The sequence below is a fragment of the Haemorhous mexicanus genome, chromosome 1 (genome assembly GCF_027477595.1).
Source record: "Haemorhous mexicanus isolate bHaeMex1 chromosome 1, bHaeMex1.pri, whole genome shotgun sequence".
Classification (NCBI taxonomy): domain Eukaryota; kingdom Metazoa; phylum Chordata; class Aves; order Passeriformes; family Fringillidae; genus Haemorhous; species Haemorhous mexicanus.
The window spans coordinates 27,506,160-27,519,025 of NC_082341.1; the positions used below are offsets into that span (position 1 = coordinate 27,506,160).

A 12,866-nucleotide genomic window follows, 5' to 3' on the forward strand; every position below is an offset into this window, starting at 1 on the left:
CAAGACAGCTAAAATGCACATATTCATCACTGCTTAAGTCCTGAATTAATGTAATGTATTAATAGACACGGGAAAATCCCCCACTGATTTTCAATGCAGAGTTAAGGCTGAAACACTGTTATGACTATGCAATCTTTAAAACAGACACGTAACTCATTAGGATCAAAGAAGGGGAAATTATCCATCTACTGTGGTGCTGAATCCACACAGCCTATTTGCCTTTGGCTCCTTGGTTATGAGATCTGGCATCACTTGGATTATTTCACCTAATCCATCATTAGCTTTCACGTGTCCTATATACCGTGGAATAAAACTAAATTTAACAAACCCAACTCCCCATCAATTACCACACCGAATATATTACATGTCAGCACAGGACAGAGAGATTAGATGTGCTGAATCACATCTTTCTTTGTGAAAATTCGGTATGTTTAGAGCACTTTTAACAATGCTGAGTCCAATTGTGATAATTGTTCCTTCTCATTGACAACAGGCACTAATGCTCTGTCCTTTATGTACAACACAGAGCTGCTAAACAGAGTTAAAAATATGTAAGAAATCCCAGTAACAGTGCCACAGACTCACAAATGTGGAGTTTTTTAATTGCAATATTTGCCTGGATGGTGGAATCCTGTAGGATGACCTATTTTCCCCCTCTAATCCTGCCAGTAAACATTAGTTATTTAGATTAACTTTCTCCCTCCACATACACAAAGCACACAAAAAGGTTATTACTTACAACAAAAACTCAACACGCCGCTGTTGCGTTATCACAGCACCCTGACTTACCAGTCTTCCACAAATACACTGATGAAGTTTGAAATTCACTTTGTGCTCGAGTGTCCCGGCTCGCCAGCAGCAGCAGCAGCAGCAGAACTCCCCCGCACCGGGCGGGCACGGCGGAAAGCCCCGGAGCAGGGCAGAGAGAAGCGCTCCCCTCGCTCAGCCCCATGCCTCCAGCAGCACCGCCGCTGCCGCCTCCAAAACCCGCAGCACCGCCGCGAAACCTTCCTCGAACGATCCTCCCCTCCTCAGAATCTCTTCGCGGGCAGAAAGGGACCGCAAACCTCCCTCCCGCCCTTGTGCATGGCAGTTGGAAAGGAAAACCTGTTTAACACCGGGGAACAATAGAGTCCTCGCTGGCTCTGGCTGCTGCTGCAGCAGCTCCTCGTGCCGGTATGGTCGCTGCTCCACGCTCTTCCATTCAGCGCTTATAGCAGTTTTCCATCAGCTAAAAGCGAGACAGCTGTCCGCAGGGGGCTCCAGCTGACTGAGCAGGTTATCTTGCTCTGGGAGGCAGCAGCAGTCATTTACACCAGCTGGAGAGAGTGAGAGACAGAGAAACAGGGATGAGGAGAAACACAAATAGCCCGGCGCTGTAATCTCAGTGCAGAGAGTGACTGCAAAAGGCTGGCTTCCCAGACACGTCTCTCCCTGGAATATCCCAAATGATACACGTAAGAAGAAAAGAAGAAATCATCATCAGACATGCTTCAGAAACGCAGGTCATTCAACCAGAACAGATATAAACAGAACAATATATAACAATTAAGAGAGCATCAGACATTTGTCCTGGTAGTACTATGTACGCTGCATTAACCATTTTGTAAACAACAAAAAATAAGTGATTGCACATTCATTGAACAGACAATTGAGACCATATGAAGGCAAATTGAAGGAAATCTAGAAAAAAAAATTAAAAAATTTAAAAAGACTACCTTGTCTTGCATGTATTTATCAAATCTATTTCAGGTAATGGCACACAGCTATCTGCTCTGAGGAAGGATGAATATGTGTGTATGATAATTTGTATGTAAGTGTAAGCCCATCACCTCTGTGGTAGATGAAGTGTGCACATAATATATAACACAAGATAACATCCTTTCTTATCCAGCAAGTATGTACACATATATACATGCATAAACGTCAACTGTGTAATTTAAAATAATTTGAAGATCAAGTTATCAATCATTTTACATATGAAAGTATGCAGGATACATTAGGCTGTCAAGATGGTACAAAAACGTGGAGAGAGACAAAGCTTTTTAAATAGGGATCTTTATCTCTCCCACCCACTAAGCAGGGAACAGACACTATAACAAGCCTAAAGATTGGGCTTCTGGCACCTATAAACTGGGAAGCAAACGAGGAATTTTCAAGAAAACCAATATCATATTCAGAAAGTTACATTAAAAATGCAAACAAGAATACACAGTAAGAGCACAGGACCCAGAGTTGAAAAATGATGGAGCTATTGTTGTTTAAAGAAGAAACCTTCAGTCAACCCCTCTTGGGACGCCTGTCATTTTGCACAACCTTCCCAGACTCAGCCTTTTCACATGCATTAGATTAAAATCAGTTGTGATCAAATAATTCCCAAGTCCTTGCCTGTTTAAATATTCTGACATCAGAGCAAATTAGCAATGTTGAAGGTTGCAAATTCGTCTTTGTTTACTTTCCACTCTGTTACGCCTCTAAGAGGGAATTAAAGGCTCAGGGAGCTATAGCACCATGAGGCTGTGATTAAGAGAGATAAGCAAGTGTGGATTACTGTTCCTCAGCTGTTGAAAAACAGGCAACAATCAGGAGATTATAGGTTGATAAGGGATACATAGAAAGCCATGATCTTAACAAATTTATAGCATCCTGGTCCAGAACTTGTACCCTCAGCTAAAAGCACTTCAGGAGATACATTTTATTCACTTCTACATCATGCTGTATTCGCTTCAGAAAGCATGGTTTCCTCTTCAGCCTTTGCCTTGTGCTAGAGAGAACACTGATTTAAACCAAAATTTTTTCTGAGTTTATTGATTTACATCAATTTTAAAGCTACATCTGTGGTTAGGTTAATCACACGCACTTTATTTAACAGGCTGTGCAGAGAGACTTGAGAATATATGACATAATCAAAATAATGCCAGCTTCACAATTTATGAAAAATAGAAATAAGTATCTAAGGGTTTAAAGAAGTTTTGAGAACCTCAGGAAATCTACAACAATAGCTGTATTGACTTGCATACTTAAAACATATGTAGCTTATATATTCCTTTGAAAAATTAAGAGTAAACATTGGCTTTTTAGCCAGAGCTTTGCAGGAGAGGAAGACTCAAGTTTATAGAGAGACTAGGGGAAAAGGCACCCTTTTCAGAGTTATTAAATACAATGGATTCTATCTGGAATTTTTAATGAATGTATAAAGAAAGCCTCTGAGAATATTTTGTACGTGACTCAGATCATCTGGAAACATCATCAGGGAACAGATCATCCATGTAGTTGGCACAATGAATCAAAGTGGGTTTTGACAGCAGAACAAAGCAGCATCATGAGAGAGGGTAAGCACATGTACACAAACACTCAAATATTTTCTTATATTTGTGCAACTATAGAACTGCATACTTCAAAACCACTAAAATATAGATTATCAAAGTAAAATATTTTCACACTACTTTTTATGGTTTTACCATTTTATCAGTCACAAAATAGATGAACCACAAAATAATAATTCCACTTTATTTTTTGTCAGAAGACATAATGAATTAAAACTATTCAGAAATAGGTCACAGAGACAAAATTGAAGGAACATTTAATATACAAAAGTATTTGTGTGTCTGGAAAAAAAGAGGATTTCTGAAGAACTGGTTTTGGGACCCACTTATGCCTTACATGCACTCATCTATTACTCTGATATGGAAAGCCAGTGATTCCCCAGGGCAAAGAGTAGGCTGGTGCCTGAAGACACAAACACCAACAACAACCTCACCAACCTAACTGCAGGAATTAGGCTTCTCAAACAAGAGGGAATATATCCTTATTTTAAGTTTCTGTTGCTGTCAGCCTGCCTTTCTGGGAGTGCTGTTGTTAGCCATTTCCAGTGTATCTGATGTCTTCTTATCCTCTCCCATTTGCTACTGTGAACGTGGGACCTCCCTCCAGTAAACAATGCACTACTTTCAGCCTACTGGCAATCTTCTAATAGATACTTAACAATCATAACTTATTAGTTGTTTATGGCTTAGACATTCCCAAATAAATGGTTAAGTATTTCTCAGAAGAAGCCTCTAGACAAATAATAGAAATAAACTACAATTGATATTTGTATGCATATCAGAAATTTAATAATGCAATTGTTGCTCCTTAGAGCACCAACCTATGACCCTCAAGAGACTGAATTATATATTTAGATATAGAGGTGGCACTTGGGGTTATGGTTCAGTGGTGGACTAGGCAGAGATAGGTCAGTGACTGAACTCCATGATCTTAAATATCTTTTCCAAACTAAATAATCCTATTATTTTATTTGAGGCACAACAGCTACAAGAAGTCTGTAAACTACTCAAACAAATCATTGACAACTTAGCACCTTTTCATTTCTCTTCAAAAAGTATGACTAACCTCAAACACCTTTATCAAAATGACAAAGTGTTAGTCATGAAATATTCCAATAACTTTGCTCACATTTCCTAGCATTAAAGAGTTGGAGGATGACAAAGTAAGCATGAAATACCTCTTATTTTTTTGGAGAGGGAAATGATAAGATACATATTTCAATATAGAATCCATCTGGCAGTATTCTTCTGCTACCAGGCAGTCCCATGCTAACACCTTCTCTTTATGAAGAGCCATGAATCAAAGCTTCAGGATCATATTACCTTATATCCTGATGATGTTGTATTTCTACACATAGTAAGGCTAAAAAGCATGCAAAGACTACTAAATATATAGACACATGTGTTGCTAGAGTAAGTAATACACAACAAAGAGAAGTGTTCAGCATCACTTTCATCCATCTTCAATTTCAGACTGGTCAAGCCAGAAACCTTTAGAGAAGTTTCAGTTAATTTTTGTAGAGCTATAGACGATGTTTTATAAACTCTAAAACTGAACCCTCTCTGCTGCATGAGTACTAGACTAGTATAAAAAACCCTCCAGAATGAGTACTAGAATAGCCCAAATTCTATAGAGTGAAAAATATTTTATTCCTTGTGTAGTAAAGTGAAAGTCCTCTTCATCTGAACTGTGTTAGTTTTGATTGATCTCCAAGACCTTTTCCCCTCTTTTAGGTCTGAAAATAACAAACATCACCAAAAAACAACTAAGCCACCTATCTCCTATTCATTTAGCTCTAAGGTTATAATGAGTTTATTACAGCTAATTCCCACTGGATAATAGAGTGGCAAATATTTCTGATAAGTATTCTAAATCTGTAACATGCTGATCTGGTTCTGTTGCCATATGAGGTAGGATGTCCTTGGATATATCCATTTCATGGGATGCAGTGGCATGGTTGCCCCCCTAATTTTTAGAGGAGTTAAGAAGGTGCAGTGTATTCCCTTATATATATATTTCCTTGTAATATCCATGATCTAAATAATTCACATAACAGTTACAAGAAGATTTTGTTCTCTTCATTCCTTGACAAACTCACAGGCCTAAATTCTAGTTCTGCTTTGTGTGAGAGCCTGGTATTCATGAAGATATTTTACTATGGTGACAAGCATATTATGAACATTCTCTTCATATGGGACCTGCAAGAATTTTGTTAGTTATTGAGTACCTCAGGCTGGAATAAGCTGCACAGGGCACTTTTAATCTTTGCTGCACAGCCTTAAGAACTCTTTATCAGATTCAGAAGCAGTCTCTTTTTTTAATTTATTTCATTAGGGATCAAAAAGTTAATTTTTCAAAATATGCCTGCTCCAGTTTTTAAGTCCAAAATTGCAGCTGAAATTATTCTTTAGGAATCCTAAACATATGGCCTCTAGGTGTCACACTCCACCATGTCATAATATGCTATTAGAAATTTCTATTTTGCTTTCACAACAGGTAAGAGGCCCTGATTTTACCCTTTCAGGGTTTTTTTGCCACATCCCCTTTATAAACTTGCAATTTTTAAAACAAAGAAACAAAAGCAACCCAGCCTCTTTCATACAAGTAGTACAATTATTGATGGTTTTCTCAGAATAACCATTTTTGCAAACATCACGATGCCTGCCTGCTAAATTTGTTTCCTTCTTTTAGATCATGGATTTGGAGAACAAGTTATGAACTTAAAGAGTTATATGTGTAAACTGCAGAAAAGTAAGAAAGCATTACATGTACAAAGTGACTGGAGTATATTAATAATGCACACTTAAACTCTCCAGTGTTTCCTGATCACTACAAAAAATTGCCACAAGAAAAAGTTATTTTTGAAAAATTAATGAAGATTCTATTTACATGAATGATTAGAAACATCTCATCATCTAGTTCTGATTTTATAAATTCTCTTTTATTAAGTTAAGACAGAAATTTTTGGACAGATAAATATTTTTTAAAGATTTTGGTTTTATTGTTTCATTATACTGGGGGAGGAAGGGTGGTGTTTGTTTGGTTTTCAATCTATTTCATACCTGGACATTTTCATAGACATTCTGGACACATTCATAGCCATACCTGGACACATTCATAGCCATTGGTATAAGGTGGGTTTTTCAATTGAAAAAAAAAAAAAAATGTAGGCAACAAAAACAACATCCTTGGCATAAAATACTCCTGGAAAACAAGTATTCTTTGTAAGGAGAGCACGCTGAGGTACAGCCAGTATGTCTAGAACTGCTTGCTGGGAGATCAAGCTAAAAGAATTCAAGTAAGAAATCAATGAATTTATCAAGGAGGGCACCCAGCTTTGGATCAAGAAACATGATGAAAAACTGTATTTACCATCTCTGTTTTCAAGAAAAATGTTAGTTTTGACTTGGTACTGTAACCAAAGGCTACTGGGCTGAATAGATCAATATCACGGTGAAATGCAATGGTCCAAGAACTGAAAAAGGTCAGATTAAACTGCCTAATTTTACTTTCTGGCTTTAAACTGTGAATAAACATTGTCCTTTCTACCCTGATTACATTGGCTTCAATGCCAACCACGTGAAGAAGATTCTATCCAAAGATGAGAACTGGATGGGAAGATCAAAACTGGCTCCATGACTTTTTCTGCCTTAATAAAAAAGGAAAAAAAAATGCATGAGGAAAATGGTGACATTTTCACTTAAAAACTTTTGGTAACCCCCGTCTTGGGGAAAAAACTTAACTTCATTTGTGCTGGGAATGATCAGTGTGCTCTTCCCATCACAAACTCCAAAGAGAAGCCTGCACAACCTAGAACCTCCTCTGTAATTGTGATCCCAGTACACAGTTGCTTACAGAGTGCTGAGGGGAAATAAAATAAGATTGGGTACCAAAGTGGAACATAATGGTGGCCTCTAAGTCACTAAGATAGAAAGTTTGGAAAATAGTGATAGGAAGAGCCAAGAAAACAGGCTGAAATCAGGATGAGAAACCTAACTGGAGAAAAAAAAAGACTGCAAGGAAGTAGTGACAACCAGAATTTGTGTGGCTGTGCTGGAGACTATTTACTCTTTTAATGCATTAGCTGTGGATCTATAGTTTGTATAGGTATGTGAACTGCACACAGAATGGAGCCTTTTTAATCTAACTTAAGTTACTTAAGTTTCAGAAGGCCCAATAGGGACTCCACTAATGGACAAAACAAACCACCCAGTTGACCATAACTGCCATTTACTTTTTAACTCCAAGCCCATTATACTAGATTTTCCAAGAGGTAACCCAAATACAGTATTTCAATGGATCTTCCCAAGTCAAATCTGTTCCTCCAGTGCGTGCATGTACTTTTGAAATTTGTGTTCCTAAAATCAATGGGAACAGCTAGCCCCCATGTCTAGCATGAACTTAGACTGAAAATAAATGTTTGTCTAGACAACAGGCTCACTGGAGAAAAATAGTGCTTAAAACTCATAGTTTTAAATGCAAATAAGTAAAATTATTCACAGGACCTGAAGAGCAGGCGGGGAGCTTTCAAAGATACAGTGGAGAGGTAAGTACTGAAATCCCTGGCAAAGGGGGAACAGAAAGAGAATGAAATAAACAAAGAAAATCAGTGCCCATTATTGCCTTTGAAAATCCTCTCCAGGGAGAGCTTAGTAATATGCACATACCAAATCACCTTAAACAAAAGCCACCTTCAGTCAATTTTAAAGCTTTTCCTTATTAAAATCCTATTGATTGATCATTCTTCATCTAAATGTCTGACAAGCCAATTTCCATTTTCAAGGAGAGAAACATTGGTCCTCTTTTTCAGGCCATAAATCACTCAAACACTCTGTTATCAATTCTCAAATTAGTTAAGTAATACAAATTAATAAGAAAATTAAACAAGGCTGATATTTCTTTAGTGAGTTGTTTCATTGGTGCAGCTTTTTTTAACTTAACCAATACATTCAGTGATTTCCAGAAATGCACAGACTCAGTAATAGTGACAAACACAATATAGGTGGAAACAGCTTTTAATAACTTGTTGACTTCTTAAGAGTCCTAATTTAGCTGGCCAAAAATACAGCTGTGTGGATTTTGCTGGCTTCAACAGATCAATAAACAAGAGGAATGTAACTTCAGTAAACTGATTAATGTATCTCACACCATTCAGACACAGGGTAAGCTGAGGTGAGATTTAAACAATTTTAAATTAATAAATAAGGTTCAATTGGGACTTGCTTACTTAATAAACTCTAAGATAGAACCCTATTTTATCATTAATAATAATACTTTGCAGAATCCTAGGTTATAATTAAAATTGCAGCCCTAAATACGGTATCTCAAAATAAAGCCTGTAATACTATACTAATACTAATAGTGTAATAAAGCCTCTGGAATACTTTCTAAAACTTCACAAGTCTGTTCCATCTGTCATACTTCCATTATATGGTAGTTTCTTTAACTGGGAGATAGAAGGCAAATCTGTTCCTACTGAACTATCTTACTATTGAAAACTATAGGTCACTCATTAAAGTCAACTCTGGAGCAAACCACCATGCAAAAAGTAAATCTAAATAAGGAAGGTCACAAAGTTAGCAAATTGTAAGTGCATATTAATCAAAGCAAGTTATTATTTCAGAACACACAGACTGCAAAATTCTGAGCTGTGTTAAGAAAAACTCCCATTCTCCTAAGAGCTGCCTTTTCCTCCTCCCCTACTGCTGAGCACCATCCTCACCTCCATTTCATTATAAATATTTCTGTGGCAAAATAAAGCAAGTAGCCAAACCTGTGCACCAAGATACCTGATATCACAACTACATTTAATTTATTTTCTGCATATACATCACAATGTGTTTAACACATTTTGTGTGCTGCTGAAAAATTATTGTAAACTATCAGCATTAGCATTACAACTAAAGCCTCCTTAAAAGGGCTCAAACCAAGCTTAAGGTGATGTGACACCTCCAGGATGGAAAAAACATTCATAAAATTGGCATCATTGTTTTTCCCTGTGATGACAAAAGACAATATCACGTGTTTTCTTCAATCTTTATTACATTTGTGTATCTGAAAATAAAAAAAAGTTTTCCAATTAACTCTTCGTGTGAGCTCTGGTACTTCCACAGGTTTTTCCCTTGAGACTCAAAACTAACCTTGGTCTAAATAGCTGGCAGTTGCACCTATACACTCTGCAGAATATAAGACAGCTTCATTTGACATACTGCTCACTGAAGGAAGGAATGGTGTGGAGGAGATTCTCAGTGACTGAACTATTATTGAAATATTATAGAAGCCTGCAAAACAGTTGTCTCTAGATCAGCATGCAGTTCAGTTGTTACCATCCAGCTAGATGAATAGAGGCTGATTTCCTTGGGACAAGGAAATTTAATTTACACAGATGAAGTGAGGTGGAGAGCATTAAAAATTTGAAGCATGACTTTGAAACCACAATGCCAATGCTCAAATGATGCTGAGTTCAGGTAAAACAACAACCTGAGTTCAGGTAAAGAGATAGACATGATTTACCAGTGGGGGAGGAAAAAAAAGATACATCATGTATAAAGCAGAAGTCAAATTTCACATTAAAAATTTCCTAGATGTATCAATAGGAAAAAATAAGATATGCTTTCATATTAATGGTTTATGATTTAAATACATATATTAAAATTAATGTTTACTAGATACTAACACAATTTATGTCAGCTTAAATTCTCTTAGCCCCCATATATAAATACAGATACAACACACAACTTCAGTTGTCCGACTGATATATCAGTGCCTAAGTATAAGGTTACTTTTCCAAGACATCCCACACAGTGAAAGGAAAATAGCAATTTTTGCAATATGTTGCTAAAATACTCTCACCACCAGGTCTACCTCCACCCACTTCCTGCAGACACTTCTACATATGCTCAAATATTAATTTCTCCATCAGACAGATTGGCTCAGAGGTATTTTCAATTCTTAGATATGTACAAAAGCTATTTCTAGTATATTACTACTTAGTATTTTTTCCTTATCAACTCCAAAACAAGATAATTCAGACTTTCACACAAAGAAATAAAATATTCTGCTTCCTCCAAAAGCTGTTAGAAAACTGTTATAAGCAACCTGCTTTGGAAACCTTGGAGGATAACTGAATATTAAATCCCCAGATCATTTTAGTCCTTTCTTCTTTCCACAGATATACAAGCAAAACCATAACAGATGTAGAAGTTTGCCCAAATCTGATTATTGTACATGGTCTTATCTAAAGGAAGTTAAATATCCTATGATCTTTGATGGCATCTTAAATACTGAAACTCACTGAATAGAAGGACACATTGTACCTCAGTAAGGCTTAAGGAGGGTGCAATTCAACAAATTCATCTCCTGTAAAGCTACAGGGTTGCCATAGCAAAGTAATATACTGACAGGATTCAGGAAAGAACCATTATGCCAAACACTTTAAACATGCATAGGACTACACCAAACCCCCTCTCTGTCAATAACTGGTTGACTGGCAGTGAACAAAATGCCTGATTTCCAACCTTGTGAATCAAGATTTTTTTTTTTTTTTAATATAAAACTTAACTATATTGACTTATTTGATTGCAGTGATCTCTGAGAAAAATTATTCTTGATTTGCAGATAGGCAGTTTGACAGGGCTTCCTCTAAACTCCCAATGCTTAATTTTCATATCTGAAGGGACTGGTGAAGTATAAGAAAGGTTCCCTGCTTCTGTTAAGAGTTCAGGCTTCTGATTTCATATCCTAAGTTTTTCTAAGTGCATACATAGTTTTGACACAGGGAATCTTTGGTGGAAAGGAGGAAAAAAAATCTTCCAATCTCTCTTACATGTATGCACAATTAAAATTGCTATTATCTTTGGTCAAGACAACATATATTCTTTCCACTAAACATTTAAAATTTTCAAGGAGATCTATTACAGGGAGGTTTTCACAGTGCTGTCTTTGTAAGGAATACGACAGAAAGAAAAATAATTGAAATGATAATAGGGGATGGCATTTTCACTACATTCACGGTCGGTACATAATTCAGAAATCCACTCAAATTTTTTTTCCCATTTGAAAAAAAAACCCAAAACCACTAATTCCCTTTTTCTTCTGTGTTTTATATTCTGTTTCAGGTTCCCATGCTTATGCTAATCTATAATTTCAAGTAGTGATCTTCACACGACATCATAATGAAACAATCAAAAATTAGTTTCTTTGGCTTTGTATAATGGAATACAGAAGACTCTATTCATTTGATTTCAGAATGGATCATTAGCCACTGTATTCTTAAACCATTTAAGAGAAATAGTTTGAAATCAAACAATAAATAAACCTAATGCATACCTCTAAGCAGAAAGTAATTAAAACAGATAGCAAACATTTGTTTTATTGTTTTTTCCCCCCCTAAATTATGATTTTTGCAACAGTTCTTAAAAGGCTTTCACTTAAACTGCACTGCAAAAAATGAGATCATATTCATTGTATGCTCTTCATTAACTCAGCTGATGGCGTTTTAATTCCTACAACATACAGAGTCTGATGTTCTTTTTGCAATTTGACATAGCTAGAGTGTGCTGAGAATAATTAGCTTCACTATCACAGAACAAATGGTTTCTTTGCAAAGTACACACGCCATTTTTTAACAAAGATTATTGGAAAACTTTGAAGGTATTTCTTGTCTTACATAGAAACTACTCTCTCATTATTAAATTACTTTTCTGTATCCTGATTTTCACTAATGAACTAATAACCCATGTTCTATCTGCTGATAAACACTAAGAACTACAAGATAAGAAATGACACTTAGCACAAGTGTTATGTCTGCTGTACTGAAACACACTGGATTATAAACAGTAAATGCAATTTAAAAGACTAAGGATCAATCAGAGAGACAATAGCAAGGAAATTCATTACAACTCACCAATTCATTACAATTTCATTACAGATTATTAAACAATGATGGCATATTGCCTAAGGCTTCCCACAGAAAGCCAAACACCACACCTATCGTTTGGTGAACATATTATGTTTACATATGTGGGTATATAAATGAAGTTAAACATTTACAATATTCAAAAATATTGTTCTACTCAATCTAATCTCAGAAGTACAGTATGGTATCCATGTGACATCTGGAAACGTGCTTTATGTTAAAATGTTATGAACATCAGTACAGGCCATGAATCAGCAAGTTCCAGGATAACACCTGAAAGTCAGTAAAGGTGCTACCTGATGCCAGTGTGGGCTGATTTCACTGGTGGTCTGTGCCTGCCTAGCTAACACACACAGAGATTGTGGGGAAGTACAGGTTAGACACAGGCTCAGTGGCTTGCAGATGCAGAGTGCCCAGATTTGGAGAAGTGCAGGAGGCTGTCACTATTCCACTGCCCAGAGCCTGACTGTGGAACCAGCTAGAGAGAAAGCTGCCTTCTCTGCTCTCCCCAGCTCAGTTGTGCCAAGTCACTGCAGGGCTAAGCGGGGCATGTGTCAGGTAACTTTCAAGATAAGGATGTTTGTGTTTGCACAAGTGAGATTTCCTGCACAGAGCCCATCCT

The 12,866-nt window shown here is 36.7% G+C and overlaps 1 protein-coding gene across 1 annotated transcript in view; it reads right to left on the bottom strand.

The window, feature by feature from the left end:
• The window catches only part of THSD7A (thrombospondin type 1 domain containing 7A), a 266,296-nt gene that overhangs the window by 188,599 nt on the left and 64,831 nt on the right, over nt 1-12,866 (bottom strand). The window contains exon 3 of the mRNA XM_059843888.1: nt 790-1,319. Within this exon, the coding sequence (XP_059699871.1) occupies nt 790-952 (163 nt within the window). The 5' untranslated portion in view covers nt 953-1,319. The remainder of the gene's footprint in view (nt 1-789; nt 1,320-12,866) is intronic.